The sequence below is a fragment of the Phodopus roborovskii genome, unplaced genomic scaffold, assembly GCF_943737965.1.
Source record: "Phodopus roborovskii unplaced genomic scaffold, PHOROB, whole genome shotgun sequence".
In the NCBI taxonomy this organism is placed as follows: Eukaryota; Metazoa; Chordata; class Mammalia; order Rodentia; family Cricetidae; genus Phodopus; species Phodopus roborovskii.
Genome location: NW_026126460.1, coordinates 10,415,949 through 10,440,297, shown reverse-complemented (window position 1 = coordinate 10,440,297; position 24,349 = coordinate 10,415,949). Strand labels below are relative to the sequence as shown.

Below are 24,349 nucleotides of genomic sequence, written 5' to 3'. Positions count from 1 at the left end.
AGCCTCAGATGGATAATGATGCAAATGGTCTAGTCTGGAACCAACTGTCCTTCATTTCACATCTGTCCAGGGTGGCTACACTGAGGTTTTAGAAGCTGCAAGGAGCAAGTGCTCTACCACCTAGCCTTATCCTCAGGTCTATTAAAGGTTATGAAAGTCACTCACAGTCTTGTTTCCATAATACCCAATTAGTCAAAGAAAGACTAGGCTGGCTCAAAATCAAAGGAAGGGGACAGACCTCTCGCCTCTTGATGAAGCATGTCTACAATTTAGTGTCCATTTTTAGTTCTTTAGAACATTGTGGTTATGGAAAATTCTGGCTGTCCACAAGTGTGTAGATTACTATAAACAATAGAAACACATTCCCAGGTGATAGAGGCTGGCCTGAACTTAGAACTACTTCAAAGAGCATGCATCACTGTCATAGTTCCGTCTTTTGCTCTTTTATTTACGTGGACACCAGTATAAGCCGAATAAAATACACCTTTATGTCAGTGTTCTCTATAATCCTCAAGCACTATGGAATCCCAGGCAATGCTGCCATCTGCTGGCTTTCATGGTTTCAACATTTCTCTCTGCTCACTTTCATCGTTTAGACACTGCCCTCTGCTGGCCAGAATGATCCTAACAAATCTGAAAAAAATCTTGCCACCATTTCAGGCTGTCTGAAGTATTTCCTCAGTGCATGTTTTATTAAATAAATGTATCTGATTAAATAAATCTTTACATGAAGCTTCCTTCACTAGATTGAGAGCAAGAGTACTGTCTGCTTGAGTGAAGTAACCCTGGATTACTTACTCTTCTGCATCCCCATCTACAAAGTACAGCAAGCTTTAAAGACACATCAAAACTATGAAAACTGCTTTCATGTGTTCAGTGGTGTACTTCCAGGCCAGTACAACCCCTGGCACCAGACTACACTTCTAATAAAAGGTTCAACCTCTAAAGCTCAACACATTAAACTGGTAACATTTGCAAATGGCTAATTGTTATGACTTAGCTCCTCTGTACAGTGGTATATAAAACTTGGGGTAGGGGCAGGGCTAGGAAGATTGCTCAGCAGTTAGAAATACTTGAGACCTGAGAACCAACACCTACATAGTAAACATCCATCTGGAACTCCTGTTCCAGGGAAGACAACACCCTCTTATGAATTCCTCAGGCACCAGACACATGTGTGGTACATACACACATGCCAGTGAAGGAAACACTTCTGTGAATGGGGGCTATGCACGTCAAGGTCAGAGGACCACTTCCCAAAGTTAACACTCTACTCCCCTCCTAGGTGCTGAACCTAAGGGGTAAATGGTGGTTGAGTAACCTTAGTGGCCAAGTCAATTTTCAAAAAAAAGCAATCTAGCAATCTTGAAGATGTTTGATCACCATAGACCATATCCAACAGCACCTTGTATTGCTGACAGGCGAGAATTTTATCACCAATGGCTACAAAGTTATACTGTAATCAAAAAGTTTAATAACACCACATCAGTTTTTTAAAAATGTGTGTAGTCAGTCAGGTGATACACCAAACACAAATGGGTTAAAGACAACTTCTGGGGGTCAGTCCTCTCCTACTGTGATATAGGTCCTGGGGGTTATCAGGCTGGTCAATTAAGCATGGCCATGTGGCCTGATCTACCTTTCCAGTCAAGTTTTCATTACTTAGGTAGGAATTAAACATAGCCACTGAATCCTCCCCCTCCCCAAATGAAGACACTATATATATATATATATATATATATATATATATATGCACCATTTCTCACAAAAGAATGTAGAGCCAAGGGTTGTTTTCAAGCTTTTATTCAAGTGCACTGACTGAGGATGGGTTTAAATTTTGTTAAAAGCAGCCACATCCATGGACTGCACGTAGTCCTCAAAGGCAGTAATCTGCTCTTCCAGCATATCTGTTCCAACTTTGTCATCTTCAACTACACACTGGATCTGAAGCTTTTTAATTCCATATCCCACTGGAACCAACTTGGCTAAAAAAAAAAAAAAAAAAAAAAAGGGAAAAAAGTTAGGAAACTCTCACTGATGGGGAAAAAAATGGAAAATGTACATGAATCCCAACTTCAATACATCATTAAAACTTACAAGAGCCCCACACCAAGCCATCTGCTTGAATGCTTCTGACACACTCCTCTAATTTTGTCATGTCTGTCTCATCATCCCAAGGCTTCACATCTAATAAGATGGAAGACTTGGCAACAACCGCAGGCTCTAAAAAAAGATTAAGAAATGCATTATACTTAAGCACTCAATTAAACACCTTTACCCTAGGCCAAATCTCAATTTTCTTTCTTGCAAAAAAAAAAAAAAAAAAAAAAAAAAAAAAGAATTTACCTTGTGTCCGCCACACATATTTCTCTTTCAGTTTGGTAAGAAAGAGGCATTAAATTGTGTAACAGTTTCTTTCCCACAGAGGAATGCTACAACTGCTATCATATAAACAGTTGCAGACCAGTAGCTGTGGAAGTTTTATAAGGAAAGATGTTTATTGAAGACTCTAAAGACATTGGCCCATTCAATGAAACTGGAAAATTAAATCACTTTAGAGTCAAGCTTTGGAAAAGGCCACTCTCATTATCATTTAACAATGAACTGTAAAATTACCTACTTTTAGCTTTCTTTGATTCGTACTGTGCAAGGCGCTCTTCTCGGAGCCTCTTTGCTTCTTCGCTTTCCTGTATAGGAAACAAAAATTTCACAAAGTTGGTTATCTTCTGCTTAAACACACTGACAGTGTAATTAAAAAAAAAGAGAGACCACATTTATCAGAAAAAAGCAAATCCATCAGGAGCTCAGCCGAAAGATGGTGATTTGATTTTATTCATCATGTACCCAGTGATAACTTTTTATAGGCAGAAAACAAAGCAAAGCCAGGTTCAAATCCAGGCAGCCACTACAGCATCTACGCTTAAGCTTGAAGACATACTGCCTTATCAGTACTCTCTTTACATGAGGTCAGCCATACCTCCTCATCATCTGAGCCAAAGAGATCGATGTCATCATCATCTTTAGCATCTGCAGCTGCACTGCCCGTGGTGTCTTCCACACTGGAAGGGCCGTACTTGCCCAGAGATTTCTTCACTCCTGGCAGGCTTGAAAGCAAACATTCTACCAATATTAGGTTGGTGCCATATTCTTTTCTGGACAAAACACAAACCCTTTCTTTCCCAGTAACACTCAATCTCTTCTATTCTGGTTATTTATCCTTTAGTACAATCCCAGGGAAATTTTATGTATCTAGCTCTTCACCCAACAAACATTAGTACCACAGGAGACATCATACTCAATACTCACTATGGTTTAACGCTTTCAGAATGAACATCTCTGTTTTGAGATCTCATTTTATGCTCACTTCCATTCTTAGTTAACTGGAGTCCACTTCCCCAAACTCTCCACCCTTGCTGGTAGTTTCAGAAGAATGGCCAGGGACTGAATGAATGAGCTACCCTCTCTCTCACCCCAGCGATGGCCCCCCCAGGTCCAAGCACACTGGTGTGGGGTAAAGTTGAATTGCTGTAGTCCATGTGCTACCTGTTCCGTGAGAAAATGGAGGGCTTCAGTCTCTTGGCCTTTTAAGGTCACAAAAAAATTAAGCTTTACACTATCCCAACAAAGCTAAATTACTTTAACTTGGATCCTACTTTGACATGGGAAAATCCTGGTGGCACAAAGGTATTTTTTTTTTTTTTCTTTTTACCTGGCTTTCTCTTTCTCATAAGACTTGATGTGGTTATACCAGCGCAGGGCATGACACAGGTCAGCAGGCGGAGGACCAGAGACGGCTTCAAATACGGCCACATCTGCTTGTGATGGCACGTACCTGCCACGGAAACAAGTGCAAGCACCTTTTAAAGAAAAGATACAAACACCAGCTAGTGTATGACAAGCCCTGTGTCATATAGAAGGAACTATTACAGGGCTAACAAGTTGCTTTAGTTGCATATAATTGTAAAGTGCACCGAACATCTGTCTGAATCTATAAAAGCCAAGAGTATCTGCCACGTAGGACAGACATCAAAGGCTACCATCTTCCAATCAGGCTAGCCACAAGTTTAAATGTATTAACTCGGCAAAGACGCGGAAGAACTCGGTTGAACGAGCCTATTTCCAATTACTCCCCCTGCAGCCCCTCCCGGGAGGTCCTGCTCCGGCGGCATCCGGCCCCGGGAGACCCAAGCTCGGCTTCCCCGCTTCCCTCCCGCCGAGCCCGCGCCACGTGGCCCCGGCCTCCCGACTCACCCCTCGATGTAGCTCTTGTCCGCCAGGTAATCGTTGAGCACCTGGAGGCCGGCGGGGGTTTTCAAGTCTCCGAAACCCATGGCGTCGGCTGGATCCCGGAGGCCGGCAGTAGCGGACGGAGAGAGCGCCCGAAGCCCGCGGCCGGCGCTAAGGGAAAAAGGGCCCGGGCCGGCCGGAAAAGTCCTTATATAGAGACGGAGGCGTTTCCCTCCACTGCACCGGCTAGAGGTTAAAGGTCAAAGTACGTTACTAGTCTCGTTCCTCCACGTAAACCCGGGACTTGTGAATTAAAATGCCCACAGGTCGTCCGCGGCCTTTTCCTTGAGATCGGAAAGAAGTTAATAAAAGAGGCATTGTAAAATGCCTACCTACAAGAATTCCGAAACTAAGGGAAACGCCCCTTGACGAGTCGGAGCTAAGCGAAAGCGCTCGGCCTCTAGGCCTCGGCTACTTCCGGCGGAACTGCAGGTCCAAGTCGTCTTCTCCGCTTCCTCCCGGCTCTCGCTCGGGTTGACGGAAATTGCCGAAGAGGTCCAAAGAGGGCAAATTGTCGAATGTGGGACACTTGTCCCTCCTGGCTTCCCGTCAGCCAGTTCCTGTGACGGAGTTAGCCGTGGCCGCCATATTGACTTAGCGGCCCGGTACTGAGGGGTCAGAGAGATCCGGACGAGTCCGCGGGGCAGCCTAGGGGGCTCCGGAGGAAAGGTGAGGACGAATTTAGGTGGGAAGGCTGAAGTGCTACGGGCAGGGTTTCATTTCTTGGCAGGATTGTACCCTTTAGGTCGGACAAGACCGTCATTCTCCTCTTGCCCTTGACTGGGTACCGCCTCCCGCCCACACCTGGGGAGCCCGGGAGAACCGGCAGGTGAGGCTTAGTAGCCTTGGTTTCTGGTCTGATGGAGCAGAAGGGAGGAAGATCCGAAGACTTTTGGGAACTCGGGCTTGCGAGCTTCCTTCTCTCTGCAGGGGAAAGCAGGAGGTGGCCTTGACAGGAGACCGGCTCTTTCCCCGGTGTCACGAGTGACTTAAACGTTAGGCATCAATGTTTACTTGCAGTCTTGCAGCGGTCCACACACTCCTGCTTGTTTTGTCTGGTTCATTGGTCATGTTGGGTAGTAATTTATATATTCTACTGGCCGGGAAAACTCACCAAAACTTTTTAAAAGTTAGCCTGGGCTGGTTAGCTAAGCGGTTACAAGTACCTTGCAGAGAGGATCCGAATTCGGTGCTCAATGTCCAGTTCAGGAGATTCACAACAGCCTGTCACTGTTCTCAGAGGACTCGCCACCCTCTTCTAGACTGTGAGCACCTGGCATGACCCCCCCCCCCACAGACATGAACGTGCACACGTACATTTGAAGAAGAAAATGAATCTTAAAAAGTTAGTTCGGAGCCCAGCTGTAAGTCAGGAAGCTGCGGTGTCTTCAGGGTCTTGAGATTCAAGGATTGTAAGATCAAACTGAATTGTAAACGTTAGGTTTCTTTTTTCCTGGAAATTTTTCTTTTCTTCTTCTTTTTTTTTTTTTCCACTGAGTTTTGCATTATTAAATGGAGTGTTCAAGCCAGAGCATCAGCAACTTTTAGAAAGTTGTTTCTCTTAAGTCACAGCCTAGATAGTAGAGATGTGCCGGGTGCTTTCTATAATCCCAGCACTGGGAAGGCTAAGACAGAGGACTTTATGCTAGGTAAGGACTCTACGAACTGAACTACATCCCCAGCTTGAATAGTTATTTTTGTTCTTGTTTGAAACACATTTCACAGCTGGTGAGTTAGCTTAGATGGTAATGATGCTTGCAGCCATGCCTGATAACCTGAGTTCGATTCCTAGGACCCACATGATGGAAGGGAAGGAATGACTCCCAAACGTTGTTCTTTGGCTTCCATATGCACGAGCCCCACTGAAGATCATGTATGCTAGCACGCACAGAGTTAATAAATGGATGTAAAATCAACGACAACTAACATATACCAATCTGGACGTCGTGGTACTTTTTGGGAAGTGGAGCTCTGGAATTTAGGCGTCCCAAGTTGATCCTTGTCTTCATAGCAAATTTGAGGTCAGTCTGAGGTACATGAGATCTATCTCAAAAATCAAATACCACCAAAGGGGAGAAAAACAAAAACAAACACACAAACAAAAACCCACAACAAACTGTATGCTGTATAAGCCAGGTTATGTTCAAACTGTCTATGTGGGTTTTATATCATTATGTAGCTCAGGCTGGCCTCAAATGCATGATTCTCATGCTTCAAGTTCCCCAATGTTGGGTTTATGGGCATGAGCCACCATGCTGGGCCTCATCAGTACTTTTTGCTAAGGGAGTATGTACTGCTCGTCTGGAATTTGGTGACTTGTTTTTCTAAGGGTACTGTGCTAGTCTTTAGAAAAAGGAAATAGGTTTCTTGTCAAGGAACTTAAAAGTCTAGTAAGTACCAAAATTCACCTGTAACTTAGTGTTGGGGCCTTGTTTGTTATTTGTGTTTGGGATATAGCCCAGTGTAGGAAGTGGTCCTCTACTAAAGCTACATGCTTAGCTCAAGTTTAGTAAGTAGAATAGTAAAAAATATGTATGGTGTGTGATGCTAATAAAGAAAAGGACCACAGACGAAGAGCACTTTACAATTGATTGTTAGTGGCCATTACTGATTAAGTTGAAGTCAGTTTTTATTGCAATTTCTTTCTTTGTTTTTATTATTGGCAATTATTGGCCTTGTAGTAACACCCTGGGAAGTATTGTAGATCTGCTTTATAGATAAAGAACCAATAACTAATTTATCAGAATTTGCTTGTAGACTACAGACTTGATGTTTGCAAATTCAGTATTGAAAATTGTAATTATTGTTATTAATGAATTAAATGAAATGAGTTATGAATTAATGAAAAATTTAATTATAGGTTATCTGTGATAGCTATAGACTTTAGTGCTTAGGATTCTATTTTATCTGGAATGGTAGTACCTTTAATCCTGGCACTTGAGAGGCAGAGGCCTGTGGATGGATCTCTCTCTGTGGGATTCAAGCCAGCCTGGTTTCTATATAACCAAAAGCCACATGTGGTAACGCATGCCAGTAGGGTATGTTGAAGAGGTACCTTTGGGATTGGAGAAGTGGTTCAGTGGTTAAGATTCCTGACTGTTCTTCTAGAGAATCCAGGTTTGAGTCCCAAAAAATTATATGACAACTCAGCAGCTGTTTATAACTCCAGTTCCAGGTATCTGATACCCTCTCTTGGCCTCCCTGGGTATCAAGCATGCACATGGTGAACAGACATAGATACAGACTAAATACAGTACACTTCACTTATTTTTTTAATTAAAAAGAAGAAAAAATTCTGTATGTTTACTATTTTCAGTTAGTACTGCTACTGCTATTTAAACTTTTGTACTTTTTTAAAATGTTGACACTTTCTAATCACTTTTTTTTTACTTTAAAAGGTAAAAACAAACACACAACAAACTAGTCATCTTGTACATCCCTGTAATACCAGCAGTTTGGAGATAAAGGCAGAAGGATCAGGAGTTTAAGGCCAGCTTGAGCTACATGAGACCTTGTCACCAAAACTAAACAAAAACCAACTGACTAAACAAAACTTAAAAATTCCAAAAGAAAAATTATGATTTTAGAGGCTGTGCTGCATAGTTTCATGTCAACTTGACACAAGCTAAATGCTTCCACAGCTAGAAGTGGTAGCACACACCTGTAAAACCAGCACTCAGGAGGCAAAGGCAGGTGGATCTGAGTTTAAGGCCAAACTGGTCTACAGAGCTAGTTCAAAGATAGTCAAGGCTAAATAGAGAAACGCTGCCTCAAAAAAAAAAAAAAAGATGTTTTGCCTTCATGTATGCATTTGTGCTGTTTGGATGCTGGTTTATGCAGAGATCAGAGGAAGACATGAGTAACTACAGTCTGCAGTTATAGATGACTGTGAACCACCATGTGGGTACTGGGAGTTGAACCCAGGTCCTCTGTAAGAGCAGCGAGTGCTTAAATTGCTGGACCTCTCCGGTCACCTTTCCATTTTTTGAGACAGGATCTTTCTCACCAGGTTATCCAGACATGGAAATGTGATCCTGCTATCTTGGTGTCCCAGGTAACTGAGATTACAGTCCTGTAACATCAAATCCAATGGAGGACCATTGTTGTAAAGCTTATTTTTAGGAGCTTTTGGGAATTGGTACTGAAGTGGGAAGATTCCACGAGTTCCTGATAGGATAGAAGCATAATACAAGCAAATTGCAGGTCTGTGAGATAAACATACTACTCAGTGCAAAATGATGGGCCTTAAGATTCATCAAAGACTTTTGACTTCTGAGCTGCCTCAGAATATGTTGGGATCATATATAATTCATATATCATGGGAGAGTGCATACTGGAGCCAATTGTGGTAGCACCCAGGAAGCAGAGGCAGGAGGATTGCTTCAAGACTAGCCAAGGTTAATAGCAAGACCCTGTCTCAACAAAACAAAAACCCCAACATACTAGGAGGAGATAAGGGCAGAAAGGTATTTTATTGATTTTAAATAGCTGTTAATGATAGAGTTATTTTTGCAGTTTATTTTACTTTATTCTTACCTGTTTTCTTTTGAGACAGTGTTTTCCTATTTCTCTGCCTGTCTTCAAACTTGCTATATAGCAGAAGAGGACCTTAAACTTCAGATCCTCCTGCCTCCCAGGTTCTAGGATTACAGGCATGTAATCCAGTTTATGCTGTGCTGGGGTTAGAATTTAGGACTTCCTGAATGCTAGGCAAGCACACTTGTGTATTGAGCTGTATTCCAAGCCCTTACCACTTCCTTCTGGTTATAACAAAACTGCCCTTTGCATCACAAAGCCCAAATTTACACTGGAGATGTAGCTTAGTTTTAAAGCACTTATCTACTGTACACTGCTTCTTAGCTATGTGACATTGTATAAGCTAATTAATGTCTCTGAGACTGAATGTTGTATGTACAACTTGCGAAAACATTGGAACGTCTGAAGATTGTCTTAGAATAATATATATGAAACTACAAAACAATACAGATGTTTGGTGGCTCTCTTCCCTGTATGATAATTCATCTTTGTTTTATTTTTCAGCCATCATGTTAAGAATACCTGTAAAAAGGGCCATAATGGGCCTTTCTAAGTCTCCTAAAGGATATGGTAAGTTTTGTTTTTTGTTTTTATATTCATGAGTATTAGACATACCTTTGTCAATTCCATGGTCTATTAGATACTTTTTTAAAAATTTTTGAGCCCATAAATTACATTAAGAGTAGAAACAATTGATCCAAGTTGACAGAAGAATTTTCAAAATAAACAAAAAACACAGTAGAAAATATTAGAAACTATATTCTGTATCAAAATAAAAAACAGTGATCATTTGGTTTTTGAGAAAGCAATATTAAAAAGTCTCCTCTTAAACTACCATTAAAAGTAGAACACTAAGGCCTCGTGTTGGTGGTACACATCTTTAATCCTAGCACTCAGGAAGCTGAGGCAGGTATTGAGTTTGGTGTCAGCCTGATCTACATAGTGAATTCCAGGCCAGCCAGCCAAGGCTACCTGTAAAAAGGACCTTGATAGGCCTTTCTAAGTCTCCTAAAGATATGATCAGTTTTGTTTTTGTTGTATGTTCATAATTATTTTTGAGTGTTCCTGTCTCAAACAAAACAAACCTACAAAAGCAAACCTGACAGCCATGTATATGTTTGATAGAATTGAATTGACAAAGCTTTTGTGCTGCTTTAGTGCTTTAAGGAATTTGCATCTTGAGAAAGAGGACTAGCAAAAGCTGAAGATTTTTATACATGGTTAATCCAACAGCTTGTGCTGTAATTAACTCTGTTAATTTGTTTCTCACCTTATTGTCTTGATGGTCAGTTCGAACAACTGGAACAGCAGCAAGTAACTTGATTGAAGTATTTGTTGATGGTCAGTCTGTCATGGTGGAACCGGGAACCACTGTCTTGCAGGTATGTTGTAATTGTTTTTGTGACTATGTATGTTCTCTCATTTTTGTTTAAAGAAATATTTACTTCATACTGTTTAGTTTAAAAGCAAAACAGAACATTTGATAGCAGGCAGTGGTTGTGCACACCTTTATTCCAGTACTTGAAAGGCAGAGGTAGGATGATTTCTAAGGGTTTGAGGCCAGCCTGGTTTACAGAACAAGTTCCAGGATAGCCAGAGCTACACAGAGAAATCCTGTCTCAAAAACAAAACAAAACAAAACAAAAAAACAACAAAAACAAAAAGCAGGCATGAAGCCATTGGGACAGTTTTCACAGGGGAAGCTTGTGGACAGTGGCTCAAAGCAGATAATGGGAGAAAAGACTTCACCACAGACTGTGGGTACTTTATCTAATTTCTTACACATAAAATGGGAGTTTGAGGATGCTTGTGTCCTTTGAGGCAGCTTTAAGAACTGACTGGTTTGGGAATAAAGTAGAGTGAAATCTCTTCAGGAACTTGTGTAGTAGTGGGTGAAGATAGAGGTATTTAGGGACATTAGTAATAAAGGATCCCCATCTCCACCTTCTGTTTCAGTGAGGACAAGAACCAAGTGAGGAATACATGTACACATGTATTCCAGAAGAGGGCACCAGATCTCATTATAGATGGTTGTGAGTCACTATATTGTTGCTGGGAATTGAACTCAGGACCTCTGGAAGAGTAGCCACTGTTTTTAACCTCTGAGCCATCTCTCCAACCCAAGTGAAGATTTTTATGTTTTTGTTTTTGTGTTTTGAGACAGGGTTTCTGTGTGTAACAGTCCTAGCTGGTCTGGAACGTCCTCAGTAAATGAGGCTGGCCTCAAACTGACAGAGATCTACCTGTCTGCCTCCCAAGTGCTGAGATTAAAGTCATGCACCATCATTGCCTGGCTCTGAAGATCTTCTAATGCAGAGTTTTATCTTCTAGGCTTGTGAGAAGGTTGGCATGCAGATCCCTCGGTTCTGTTACCATGAAAGGTTGTCCGTTGCTGGGAACTGCAGGATGTGCCTGGTGGAAATTGAGAAAGCTCCAAAGGTTCGTGATTCCTGGAATTCCATAATGCTGTAGGGGGAAAAAAAACTTTAAATCTTGCAGCAAACTTTAACATCAATACTACTGTAAATTAAATATTTTTTGTATATAGGTTAGGTGATTCATTTCAAAGTTAGGAATTCAAAGGTGGATTTTTTTTTTTTTTTTTTTTGGCTTTTTTTAGAGACAGGGCTTCTCTGTGTAGCCCTGGCTGCCCTAGAACTCACTCTGTAGGCCATGCTGGCCTTGAACTCACAGAGATCTGCCTACCTCTGCCTCCTGAGTTCTGGGATTAAAGACATGCACCACAGCTGCCACCGGGCCTCACGTGTATCATATAGAAGTGTTTATGCTGTGCCATTTTCACTCGACAAAGCGTTGTAGAGAAGTTCACTTTAGGTTTCATAATTGCATTTTGGTGTGTGCAGCTGTAAGTCAGCAATGCCTGCAAATGAAAACAAGGCTGGTGTGTGTGTATGTACGTACTTCAAGTATCGTTCCTCAGGGATCCTCCACCTTGTTTTTTAGACACAGGTCTCTCTGGTTAGGATAAAGCTGGGTAAGCCCCAGGGATGCGCTTGTCTTTGCATCCCCAATGCTGAGATTGTAAGCATGCACCACTATGCCCAGCCTTTCTTTTTTTTAATTAATGGACAAACCATTTCCCCAACTTAAACATGACTAAATCTCCAGGTTAAAAATGTTGACCTCCTGCATCCGGCAGGATAGATGGTGATGACCACGATTCAGTACAGACTCCCAGTCTTGCCATTGTGTGAACTCTTACAGGCCCAGCATGGTTCTCCAGGGTCTTCTCTTGGAATTGTACCTGATTTTGTTACTGCTTTTCATCCGAATCCACTGAGGAATAGGACAATTTTGCTTTTGTTTCTTGGCCAGGAATCGCTTGATTCCGAAAGTCTTGTGAGAAGACATGGCGTGAAGCTGAGCACAATGGCGGAAGAAAGGCGAAGAGCGCCCAGCTTTTGTTATATTGGTTTTTAGGGATCAAACTTAAGTTCAAGTGCTTCTCAGGCTTAACACAGCAAGCACTTTACTGTCTAAGCTATCTCCTTAAATCCTAGGATTCTTTCTGTTTTTTGTTGCTGTTGGGTTTTTTGCTTTGTTTTATTTCAAAGATAAGTATTCATTTATTTAGTAGGAAATAAGGTCTGGGGTAATTACCATGATGCACATGTGGAAGTCAGGACAGTTTACAGGGGTCTGGATCTTTCTTTCTACCATGTGTGTCCTGGGTATTGAACTCAGGTCACTAGGTTTGAAAGTGCCTTTACTCACTGAGCCATCTCACTAGTCCTTGGTTTCATTTTTTTGAGACAAAGTCTCTCTACATAGTTTAGGGTGACCTCAAATTTAATATATAGCACAGGTTAGTGTTAAACTATTTTTTAAAACAATTTTAGTATATTTAGTGTTTTGTATTTGTTTTCATGCATGCCTGAGTGTATATATGCACACGGCTGCACACATGTGCAGGAATGTATATACTGCATGTGTGGAGGTCAGAGAAGTGAGTTTTCTTCTTCCGCAGTGTTGGTTCTAGGGCTCAAACTCAGGTTTGTCAAGTCCATCAGGCTTAGCAGCAAGAGCCTTTACCCACTAGTCTCAGGGCTAATGTAGACATTAGAGCCTTTACCCACTAGTCTCCTCAGAGCTAACATAGACATTAGAGCCTTTACCCACTAGTCTCCTCAGGGCTAACATAGACATTAGAGCCTTTACCCACTAGTCTCCTCAGGGCTAACATAGACATTAGAGCCTTTACCCACTAGTCTCCTCAGGGCTAACATAGACATTAGAGCCTTTACCCACTAGTCTCCTCAGGGCTAACATAGACATTAGAGCCTTTACCCACCAGTCTCCTCAGGGCTAACATAGACATTAGAGCCTTTACCCTCTAGTCTCCTCAGAGCTAATGTAGACATTAGAGCCTTTACCCACTAGTCTCCTCAGGGCTAATATAGACATTAGAGCCTTTACCCACTAGTCTCCTCAGGGCTAACATAGACATTAGAGCCTTTACCCACTAGTCTCCTCAGGGCTAACATAGACATTAGAGCCTTTACCCTCTAGTCTCCTCAGGGCTAACATAGACATTAGAGCCTTTACCCACTAGTCTCCTCAGAGCTAATGTAGACATTAGAGCCTTTACCCACTAGTCTCCTCAGGGCTAATATAGACATTAGAGCCTTTACCCACTAGTCTCCTCAGGGCTAACATAGACATTAGAGCCTTTACCCACTAGTCTCCTCAGGGCTAACATAGACATTAGAGCCTTTACCCTCTAGTCTCCTCAGGGCTAACATAGACATTAGAGCCTTTACCCACTAGTCTCCTCAGGGCTAATGTAGACATTAGAGCCTTTACCCACTAGTCTCCTCAGGGCTAATATAGGCATTAGCCACCATGCCTTTTCATTATTATATATGTGTACATGATATGTTTGTGGAAACATGTGGAGCTCAGAGGACAACTTTGTCGGATCATTCTTCTCTTTTATGTAGGTGCCAGGGTTGACTTAATATGTACTTTTATACACTGAGCCATCTTGTCTGCCCATTCCTGGTTTTTGAGGCACAGAAATGGTGATCAGGTTGGGTGTGGTGGTACACACCTTTAATACCAGCACTCAGGGCTGAGGCAGGCAGACATCTGTCAGAGGGAACCTGGCCTCATCTACATAGTGAAACCCTGCCTTAAAAAATGTTTAAGTAAGAATAGATTAAAGACAGACCAGAAAATGTTTAAACAATAAAAGCCAAGCATAATGGTGCATACCATTAATACCAGCACTTAGGAGGCAGAGGTAGTTGGATCCCTGAATTTAAGGCCAGCCTGGTCTACATAGATCCAGAACAGCCAGGTGGAGAAACCCCATCTCAAAAAGAAGAGAAAAGTGATTTGGGAGCATGATAAAATAGAGCTTTAACTAATAGAATGTTCATAAGGACTACGGGGGTTGCTATAACAAAATAGCTAAGACTAGGTACTTCATGGAGTAAGGAGGTTTATTTAGTTCATAGTTTTAGAGTCTGAAAGCCCAAAGTCAAGCAACTACATTTGGCAGATATCTGATTATTGTATAATATAATTTGACAGGAGAAAAAGCAGGAGACTGGGTAGGGTCCATCCTCCTTATTTGGCAATAACCCACTTCTCATGGGAACTAATCTACTCTAAGACATAGTCACTGACATACCAGTGTTTACTCTTCGCGTGTCCCAATTGCCTCCCACTTGGCACTGCTTCTCATAAGGCTTTGTAGATTGGGGACTAGCCTTCCAGTACATCCTTTTGGGGACAAACCACAGCAATGCTTTATTTGTTTTTACGATTAATGTGAAGGAAAAATAAAATGAGGAAAAAAAAAAAAGGAAAGAAAGAAAGAAAGAAAATTAACATGAAGGGGGCTGGGCAGTGGTAGCAAGTACTCGGGAGGCAGAGACAGGTGAATCTCTGTGAGTTTGAGGCCAGCCTGGTTTACAGACCAAGTTCCAGGACAGCTAAGGCTTCTTCCCTGTCTCAGGGAAGAAGAAAAGACTAACATGAAGGGTCAGATTATCTTATGGTTATTGAAAAATCTGGAAACAATTTTTGTTGTCTTTTAGAAAAGGTCTCACTACAGATAAAACCCTGGCTAGACTTGGCTAGCCTCAGACTTACAGCCTCTACCTCTTGAGTGCCAAGGTTACAGGCATGCTAAATACTATAATGTATTTTGAATGATAATCTCTGCTTTTTTTTTTTTTTTTTTTCTTTTTAAATATTTGAGACAGATCCCAAGCTGTCATGCAACTCATTGTATGGCCTAGGATTGTGTTTATTTTTTTAATATTTTGTGGGTAGCATTGCTTATGACTACAAATATGGATTTCTCCATTGAATTTCTAGGTTGTAGCTGCTTGTGCTATGCCTGTTATGAAGGGCTGGAATATCCTGACTAACTCGGAAAAATCTAAGAAAGCCAGGTACGTTGACCTTACTACTGAGCCTTCCATGGATGAGGGATTTAATGCCAACTTTTGGAGAACAGAAGAAATGAGTACACAGTAGAGGAGGTCAGCTCAGGTAGTCGAGGTACTTTGTGGAATAGTGTCAGTGTTGAAAATTCACTTTGTGAAGAGTAGTACCCAGGGTTTGCTGAGCTGAGTTCATGATACATTCATACTGGCTCTGGTGCTCAGTGTGTTTGTGAGGCTTTTGGGTTAAAGATGTAGAACTAATACAGGTGAGTGCTTTGCCTCCAAAGCCACAGAGAAACCCTGTCTCAAAAAAACAAAAACAAAAAAAAATTGTCTTTATTTTTCTTTTCTGTGCATTGGTATCTTGCCTGCATACATGTCCGTATGAGGGTGCCAGATCCCCTGGAGCTGGAGTTACAGACAGTTGTGAGCTGCCATGTCGGTGCTGGGAATTGAACTTGGGTCCTCTGAAAGAGCAAGCACTGCTCTTAATTGCTGAGCCATCTCTCCAGCCCAAGAGTCATAATTTTAAAAAGATGAGCATGATAGCACATGCCTATAGTTTCAGCAATTGGGAGGTTGAAGATACATGGGCTACATAGCAAGACCTGTCTTTAAAAAGCGAAAAATGCTGATGATGGTGCCATATGCCTGTGTTTCCATCATTTGGAAGGTATAGGCAGGAAAATCAGAATGCAAGGACATCTTTGGCTACAGTGTGAGTTGGAGGCCAGCTGGGCTTCATGAAAAGAAACCCTGTCTCAAAATAAATAAGTGAATAAACGAAGCCCTGAAACTCAATTTCCTAGGATCAGTATTTTAGTTGAAACTCTTATGAACATCTTTAAACTGTGTTTAATACTAGTATGATAGCATGTCTGGAAGTCAATGTAAAATTTACGCTAACTGTAAAAAACTACCTCTGTAGGTTATTGAGCTAGCCTATAGCTCACCATTTTTTAGTGGTAGCTGCTTATGTCACTTTATATATTTGATTTTTCATACAGAGAAGGTGTGATGGAGTTCTTATTAGCAAATCATCCATTGGACTGTCCTATTTGTGACCAGGGAGGTGAATGTGATCTGCAGGTATCTAGAATAATTCTGTTAATCTTTTTGATTGACTCATTTTAATTTCATTAGCAGCATTAGATTGACTGTCTCGTAATCTACTTAAGGACCAGTCCATGATGTTTGGAAGCGATAGGAGCCGGTTTCTAGAGGGGAAACGTGCTGTGGAGGACAAGAACATTGGACCATTGGTAAAGACTATCATGACTAGATGTATACAGTGTACTAGATGCATCAGGTAATGTGTTTCTTCAAGAATGTTTCTTCAAGAATATCACGGGGAACTAACTTATCTTCATTGAACAACAACACTTGAAATGATAGTGATATTTTAGTGGGGAAAGTTAGATTTTGTTTTGCTTGTTTTTGGTGTTTTGGTTTATATATATATATATATATATATATATATATATATATATATATATACACTCATTTGCTTTCAGTTAATGCCAATTTCAGTTGAATTTAAAACTTTAATTCTGTTATTGATTATATGATAACTTACTGAACTGTATATACATGATTTGTATAGTTTTCCATTTTTGTATTTCATTTTAGTTATAGGAAAACATTAGTTTTTATTTGCTAACTATGTTTATCATTGAAAATATGCTAATGCCTTTTTAATGTTTTGGAAGTCATTGTCTTTGTGATTATGAACAGGAAAGGAAATACTGTTTGCTGAACTCAAACCATTTGATAAATTGTTATTTTTTTTTTAGGTTTGCAAGTGAGATTGCAGGAGTAGATGATTTGGGCACAACGGGCAGAGGAAATGACATGCAAGTTGGCACATACATTGAAAAAATGTTCATGTCTGAATTGTCTGGGAATATCATTGATATCTGCCCTGTGGGTGCCCTAACCTCTAAGCCTTATGCCTTTACTGCCCGGCCTTGGGAAACAAGGTATTTATCTTTGCATTTTTGACCAACTTGTTTTACAAGATCTTATTTTGTGTGTGTTTGTGACAGGTGGGTGCTGATGCCCACAGATGTGTGTGCAAGTATATTTGGAAGCTGGAAGACAATGGTTGGTTTCGTCTGCAGATCAGAAACATTGTCCACATTCTTTGAGACAGGGTCTCTTGTTGGCTTGTAATCACCAGTTAGGCTAGAGTGACTGCTAGAGATCCTTCTGTCTCTGCTTTCCCAGACTGGGACTCCAAGCTTAGCTATCATACCCAGCATTTTCACATGTGTTATGAGGATAAAACTCAGGTCACTGTACTTGTTAGGTAATGGTTTTACAGATTGAGCCATACTCCTAGCCCTGATCATTTGTTTTTAATTTTTATCTAGTGTGTGTGCCTGTGTGTGTTCATGCACAGGTGGGTGCATGCCAGTGTGCACATGAGAAGGACAACTTTTGGAAATTAAGGTTTTACTTTTTACCTTGTTAAGGAAGGTCTCTTATTCCATTATGCTGTGTGTGCAAGACCTGCCAGCCTACAAACTTTGTTCAGTTTTCCTTTTGGCCTGCCATCTTACTGTAGGAGTGCTGGGATTAGAAATGCGCACCACTTCATCTGGTTCTTGTGGGTTGTAGGTGTCAGAGTTAGGTCATCAGGCGAGCTCAGCCAGTCCTTTGCTCCCTGAACCACTTTCCTGGCCCTGTTTTTAAATTTTAGTTCACTCCTTTTTATAAAATGTCCTGTGACATTTTCTTCCTAGATTTTCATTGATTTTGGTCTACACTTTTATTTGTTTGCTTTAAGTTAAAAAAAAAAAAAATTGTGTTGCTAGGAGGTGGTGGCACATGATTTTAAATCCCAGCAGTCGGGAGGCAGAGGTAGATGGACCTTTGTGGATTGGAGGGCATCCTGCTTTACAGAGTGAGTTCCAGTAAAACCAGAGAGAGCTATTACACAGAGAAATCTTGTCTGGAAAAACAAAACAAACAAAAAATTTGTGTGTGTATATGCATGTTTGTATGTAGGGAGGAGGAGGGATGCCAGATGTGGATATCCGGTGGCCTCTTTAATTTCTTCTCATTTTATCTCTTACTGAACCTGGAACTCCATGCTTTGGCTAGCCAGCCAGCCCTAGTGAGCCTCCAATCTCTGCCTCCATAGTGCTGAGATCAAGGCATCACTGTTGAACTCACCTTTTTATGTGGGTTTTGGACATTGGACCTCAATTCTTTCTTTAAGCTTGTGTGTGTGGCCTAATTGAACAATCTGATCCAGCCCTATAAAAATGTTTTATTGGAAGATAACTAGTTAAATTAAAAGGTAGGACAAACCTCTACAAAATTATAGTTGCTTTCTTTCTAAGCTTAAAAAAAATTACATGTGTATATGCCATGGTACTAGCCTTCAATGAGGGGGGAAACAGGAGCAACATCAAGCCAGACCATTACAGATTTGTTTGTTCATTTGCTTGTGTTTTTGTTTTGAGACAGGGTCACTCTGTGTAGCCCTGACTGTCCTAGAATTTGTTATGTAGACCAGGGTGACCTTGAACTCACAGAAATAAACTTTGCCTCTGCCTTCCAAGTGCTGAGATTGCCATATGTACCACTCACACCCAGCCTTACAGATTTTTAGGTTAGTCAGGTGTGCTGTGCATGTGCACATGTGTGGAGACCAGATGTTGATATCAGGTGTCTCCCTGACTCTCCTGTCACTCATTTTACTGAGGCAGCATTTCTTGCTGAGCCTGAAGCTCTCTACCAATTGCTGTCCATACTCTGACCAGCCAGTTTTCCTGGTCCGCCCACCTAGCCCTCTATCCTCCAGAGTGCCAGACTGCCATGCTCTCCTGGCTTTTATGTGGCTGCTAGGAATCTGAATTCCAATCTTCATGCTTACATAGCTAGTACTTCATCTACTAAACCATGTTTCTAGCTCCACAATACTATTGTTTTTAAATTTATTTTATTTTATGTATATGTGTGTGGGTCTGAGTTATGTATGAACCCTATGTGCATGCAGGTGCCCAAAGAAGCCAGAGGAGGGCATTGAATCTTTTGAAATTGGAGTTGGACAGTGGTGATCTGCCATGTGGGTGCTGGGAACTCAACTCAGGTTCTCTGTAAGAGCAACAAATGCTCTTAACCGCTAAACCATCTCTCCAGCCCCAAAGAGTAGTTTTTATGCATTAAAGTGTCTTACATTTTGGTATGTAAGTGATAAAATGGTATTTGGGGGGATTTTTATTTTGTTTTTTTTAATTTTTCTTTGTTTTGTGGAGCTTTGTTTCTGCCCTCTGGAATGGTTGATTTGTTGGTGTCTTTGATTACAATAGCCCAGAATTAATTAGTTGTATTCCTTTCCAATTGGCTTGTCAATGTGATCAAAATATGGAGGTGCTTATATTTATTGCTATTCATCCAAGTTCCACTATTTTTAGATTTAGAAAGGGAGGTAGATGGGTTTGGTAGTGTATGTCTTGTAATCCCAGCACTTGGGATGCAGAGGCTGCATCATCAATTCAAAGTCACTTGTTACCTAGAGCATTTGAGGCCAGCCTGAGTATATATGAGACCTGTCTCAAAATACTGAAAAGAGCTGGGCGTTGGTGTTATATGCCTTTAAATCCTAGCACTCAGGAGGCAGAGGCAGGTGGACATGATTAAGTAACAGAAGCTCTTGTTGCTCTTAGAATCAGCATACTCATTGTATGTTTATTTTCTCAGAAAGACAGAGTCCATTGATGTAATGGATGCAGTGGGGAGTAACATTGTGGTTAGCACGAGAACTGGAGAGGTGATGAGGATTTTGCCGCGAATGCATGAAGATATTAATGAAGAATGGATCTCTGATAAAACCAGGTACTGCCTTTCTTAGTTTTTTACACTTGATATAAACATTTATGGTCTTCTTTGAGATTTATCTTACATATGTGGATGTCTGTGTATTACAGTGCTGTGGACAGTGTGAGCCTCCATGTGGGTGCTGAGAACTGAACTCGGTTCCTCTGCAAGAACATATACCCCTAACCACATAGCCATCTCTCCAGCCCTTATGGTCATTTTTAATGGAAATATTTATGTTGTAAAATGATATAAACTATTGAAAACTCTGAATTTTTATAAAGAAAATGGGGGAGGATCAACATTAATAGTTATAAATACTGGGCACAAGCTTGTGGTCAAAGGTACACAAAGCTGAAACAGGAGGATCTTAGGTTCATGGCCAACCTGGGAAACTTAGACCTTGCTTCAAAATAAAGATACAAAGGGGCAGAAAATTTAGCTTAGTTGTACAACACTTGCCAAATAGAGTCAAGGCCCTAGTTTCTGTCTCCAGTGCTTGGGGAGATGAAGGAAAAAACGGAGAGCCCTTTTTCACCCTCTCCCCTTCCCCAGACAGTATCTGTCTTTGTAGCCAGTCTGTCCTGGTACACTCTCTGTAGACCAGACTGGCCTGGAACTCACTGTGGTCCATCTGCTTCTGCCTCCCGTGTGCTGAGATTAAAGGCGTGCCACACCATGTCCAGATAAGGTAGATCTGTCTATGTGCCTGCCTTAGGTATTTATTATTCTGTTTGACACTTTAGGTAATCTATTTAAGTAACATTTTTTTTTTACAGTTTTTAAACTAGAAAATTAGTTGTTCCTTATGAGTATTCTATATATTGTGTTATTTCTTTTGTCTAGATTTGCCTATGATGGACTAAAGCGTCAAAGACTAACTGAACCGATGGTCAGAAATGAAAAGGGGCTTTTAACGTACACCTCCTGGGAAGACGCACTCTCTCGTGTAGCTGGAATGGTAAATAATTGAAATATAGGATAAATAGTGGGTAGTTTCCACTAAACAACTTTGCCCATGAAGACAGGGTATAGCTTTCTCTTTCATCCTTTTTTTTTTTTTTTTTAATTTATTTACTAGGTATACAGTGTTCTAGCTGCATGTATGTATTGCATGCCAGAAAAGGACATCAGATCTCATGGTTTCCAGCCACCTGAACTCAGGACCTCGGAAGAGCAATCAGTGCTCTTAACCTTTGAGTTATCTCTTCAGTCCTCTTAATTATTTATTAATTAATTAATATATTAATATATTTATTTATTTATTTTTGGTTTTTTGAGACAGGGTTTCTCTGTGGTTTTGGAGGCTGTTCTGGAACTAACTAGCTCTTGTAGACCAGGCTGGTCTTGAACTCACAGACATCCGCCTGCCTCTGCCTCCCGAGTGCTGGGATTAAAGGTGTGAGTGCCACCACCGCCCAGCCCTTTTTATTTTTTTAGATAGGGGTTTCATTATGCAGCTCCAGCTGATCAGGATGGCCTTAAACACACAGAGATCTACTTGCCCCTGCCTTCTGTGTGCTTGGGGTTACACCACCATACCCATTCTTTTCTCCTTTCTTGCCAAAATTATAATTTGTCTCTCTTTGACAGTTTTGAAAGCTACTCAGATATACTAGGTACATTTTAGACTGTAACCAATAAACCAGTAACACAATTTGTCTACCTTCCACATTGTTATGCTAGAGAAAAAGTCATTGTTCTACTAGGACTGATGTCAGAGAAAACACAAAAGGGGTACAGGGTTCCTAACTGAATCACTAAAGAAAATGATTCAGGAACAAAGCCTAAGAATGGATATGAGCTTGTCAGAGCAAAGGTGGAGTGGTCAGGGTATAACTCACTTGTACTGAGTGTGCTTAGCATGTGCAAAGCCCTGGGTTTAGTGTGCAGCAGCCAATAAAAGGGAAGATAATACACCTGATGAAAGACAGTGTAGAGAAAGAGCAAAAACCTAGAGGGAGTGGCAGATACTTTAGGAGAGGCTGCATTTAATTAAGGTAACTAACTCCTTGATTTTCATTCTCCAGAGCTCATATTGAGGCTCCTTTGTTTCAAAGGTAACATGCACAACATCCTACCAGGCTAGAGTTACTCCCATTGGTCACATACACACCACTGCCATTTCTCATTTCTAGACTGAATGAGCAGCGGAGAGCTTTTTAGTCACATGTGATTACTGTTTTTCTGCTTTGCAGATTGTTCAGTGTGTTTTATTGATGTTACTTGGCAAAGAAAATGTGATTTTTGTTTTTTGAGGTAGGATTTCTCTGTGTAACAGTCCTGGCTGTCTTGGAACTCACTCTATAGATCAGGCTGACTTTGAACTCACAGAGATCCACCTGCCTCTGTGTCCCTAGTGCTAGGATTAAAGGCATGTGGTACCACCAACTGGCTGAAAATATATAATTCTTAAAATATAGGACAAATTGAGAACATTAAAAGCTTGGCTTATAATACTATGTCAAAAAAAGTATGTAAATTTTATAATCTGCTTCAGTGACAAGAACTGTTGTTAGGAATAAGTTTATTAGAAATAAATATAATTAAGTGGTTCATTCCATTTAAACCCAAAATATATTAAATTGAGAATTCATAAGTTATTTTGACAATCATATGCTAATTAATTTGATTCACCAGCTAAAGAAAAGGTTAAAATTCTGTTATTTGCTGATATTTTTTTGACAACAGTGTCCTTTTAAATTCATGTTTTATATTTGCTCACTTTTTTCATTTTTAAAATGTTTTTAATTGAAATAGAATTGCATCACTTCCCTGTTTTTCCCTCCAGGACCCCCCCACTATCCTTCCTCAAATCCTTCCCATTCTCCTCCCACTCTCTAGTTGATAGCCTTTTTCTTTTTTTGTTGAAAAATATTTTTATAGAATATATTTTAATCATAAACTGGGTGTGGTGGTGAACACTTTTAATCCCAGCACTTGGGAAAACAGAGGCAGGTCAGTCTTTTGATTTCAAGACCAGTCTGATCTGCAGAACAAGTTCCAGGACAGCCAGGCTATACAGAGAAACCCTGTCTTCAAACAACAAACAAACAGAATCTGCCCTTTTCATGGTGTCCCCTGAGCTGTAGGTGCAGGAGCCATGATGTAGATGTATCTGGTGTGTGTGTGGGTGGGGGAGGGTCCTCATGATCTGCAGATCTCTGCATTGTGTTCAGTTGAGGTTTTTCTCCCTTCGCTGTAAAGAGAAGTTCCTTTGATGTGGAGTGCTAGCTACTCCTATCCAGAAAAAATGACTGATTCATCCCGATGTTAAGTTCTCTTTTGATACTTGAGAATGACATTTTTTATTTACTGAACAGTTATGGTCTTTGCTGACTGTAGGTTTCTTAGTGGTGCCCTTTTTGTCTGTTTCTAGTTACAGAGCTTCCAGGGCAAAGATGTGGCCGCAATTGCAGGTGGCTTGGTGGATGCTGAAGCTTTAGTGTCTCTGAAAGATTTGCTTAATAAAGTAGACTCTGACAACTTATGCACTGAAGAGATCTTCCCCACTGAAGGAGCTGGGTGAGAATGTTAGATTGTGCTCTAGGCTGCTGCCTTGGGTTATTAATTAATTTATTTATTTGTGTGTGTGTGTGTGTGTGTGGAGGGGGTTCTTGTGTCCTACACTGGCCTTGAACTCTGTCATAGAGGAACCTTCTGCCTTTACCTCCCAAGTGCTTAAATTAAACATGAATGCTGCTGTTCTCAACCATGATAGTTACATGAAACAGCCACATCTGTAACATCAGGGTCCACTTTCTGACATACTATGGTTCTCTTAACACACCAGTGAACCTTCACATATAAGGGGCTTTTTGAGAAGAGGAAGATTAGCAGGAGTGGGAGGGTAATGAGTGGTGAATATGTCAAGTTACATGGGTTTTTTTTTTTTTTTTTTTTTTTTGGTGTTGTTTTTTCAAGACAGGGTTTCTCCGTCTTTGGAAGCTGTCCTGGAACTAGGTCTTGTAGACCAGGCTAGCCTCGAACTCACAGAGATCCGCCTGTCTCTGCTTCCCGAGTGCTGGGATTAAAGGAGTGTGTGCCACCACCACTGGCTTCTCAAGTTACATGTTACACATGTGTGAAAATAGGATTCTAAACCCATTATATGTAATTAAAAAAAAACTTCAGTAAGTGAAACCAAAAGCTAAAGTTGTAGAATATAGTTGTTAATAAATACTGAAAGTCTGATTTCATTTACACATGCCTGCCTGACATGGTGTTCACATGGTAGTCTGAAGTAGGTGGAGGGCTGAGAGAAGGGCTACTCAAGCTCA

At 40.9% G+C, this 24,349-nt stretch overlaps 2 protein-coding genes and 2 non-coding genes across 4 annotated transcripts in view; 1 reads left to right on the top strand and 3 right to left on the bottom strand.

Moving 5' to 3' along the window:
* Positions 1–1,787: 1,787 nt before the first annotated feature.
* Eef1b2 (eukaryotic translation elongation factor 1 beta 2) lies at positions 1,788–4,583 on the bottom strand. Its single transcript, XM_051190338.1, has 6 exons — positions 4,252–4,583; positions 3,710–3,832; positions 2,978–3,104; positions 2,621–2,687; positions 2,098–2,223; positions 1,788–1,985 (listed from the first exon to the last, which is right to left on the bottom strand). The coding sequence occupies exons 1-6, from the start codon at positions 4,329–4,331 to the stop codon at positions 1,831–1,833; spliced, it is 678 nt and encodes a 225-aa protein (XP_051046295.1). The 5' UTR covers positions 4,332–4,583; the 3' UTR covers positions 1,788–1,830.
* LOC127226573 (small nucleolar RNA SNORA41) lies at positions 2,348–2,478 on the bottom strand. The gene has a single exon (XR_007834901.1). It is a non-coding gene; the product is annotated as a small nucleolar RNA SNORA41 (small nucleolar RNA).
* On the bottom strand, positions 2,770–2,848 carry LOC127226572 (small nucleolar RNA SNORD51). Its single transcript, XR_007834900.1, has one exon. It is a non-coding gene; the product is annotated as a small nucleolar RNA SNORD51 (small nucleolar RNA).
* A 207-nt stretch (positions 4,584–4,790) lies between the features above and the next one.
* Positions 4,791–24,349, top strand: part of Ndufs1 (NADH:ubiquinone oxidoreductase core subunit S1) — a 33,630-nt gene continuing 14,071 nt past the window's right edge. The window contains exons 1-11 of the mRNA XM_051190337.1: positions 4,791–4,956; positions 9,328–9,393; positions 10,114–10,205; positions 11,155–11,262; positions 15,172–15,248; positions 16,250–16,331; positions 16,421–16,551; positions 17,036–17,221; positions 19,953–20,087; positions 20,916–21,030; positions 23,449–23,594. Coding sequence (XP_051046294.1) covers positions 9,333–9,393; positions 10,114–10,205; positions 11,155–11,262; positions 15,172–15,248; positions 16,250–16,331; positions 16,421–16,551; positions 17,036–17,221; positions 19,953–20,087; positions 20,916–21,030; positions 23,449–23,594 — 1,133 coding nt within the window. The 5' untranslated portion in view covers positions 4,791–4,956; positions 9,328–9,332. The remainder of the gene's footprint in view (positions 4,957–9,327; positions 9,394–10,113; positions 10,206–11,154; positions 11,263–15,171; positions 15,249–16,249; positions 16,332–16,420; positions 16,552–17,035; positions 17,222–19,952; positions 20,088–20,915; positions 21,031–23,448; positions 23,595–24,349) is intronic.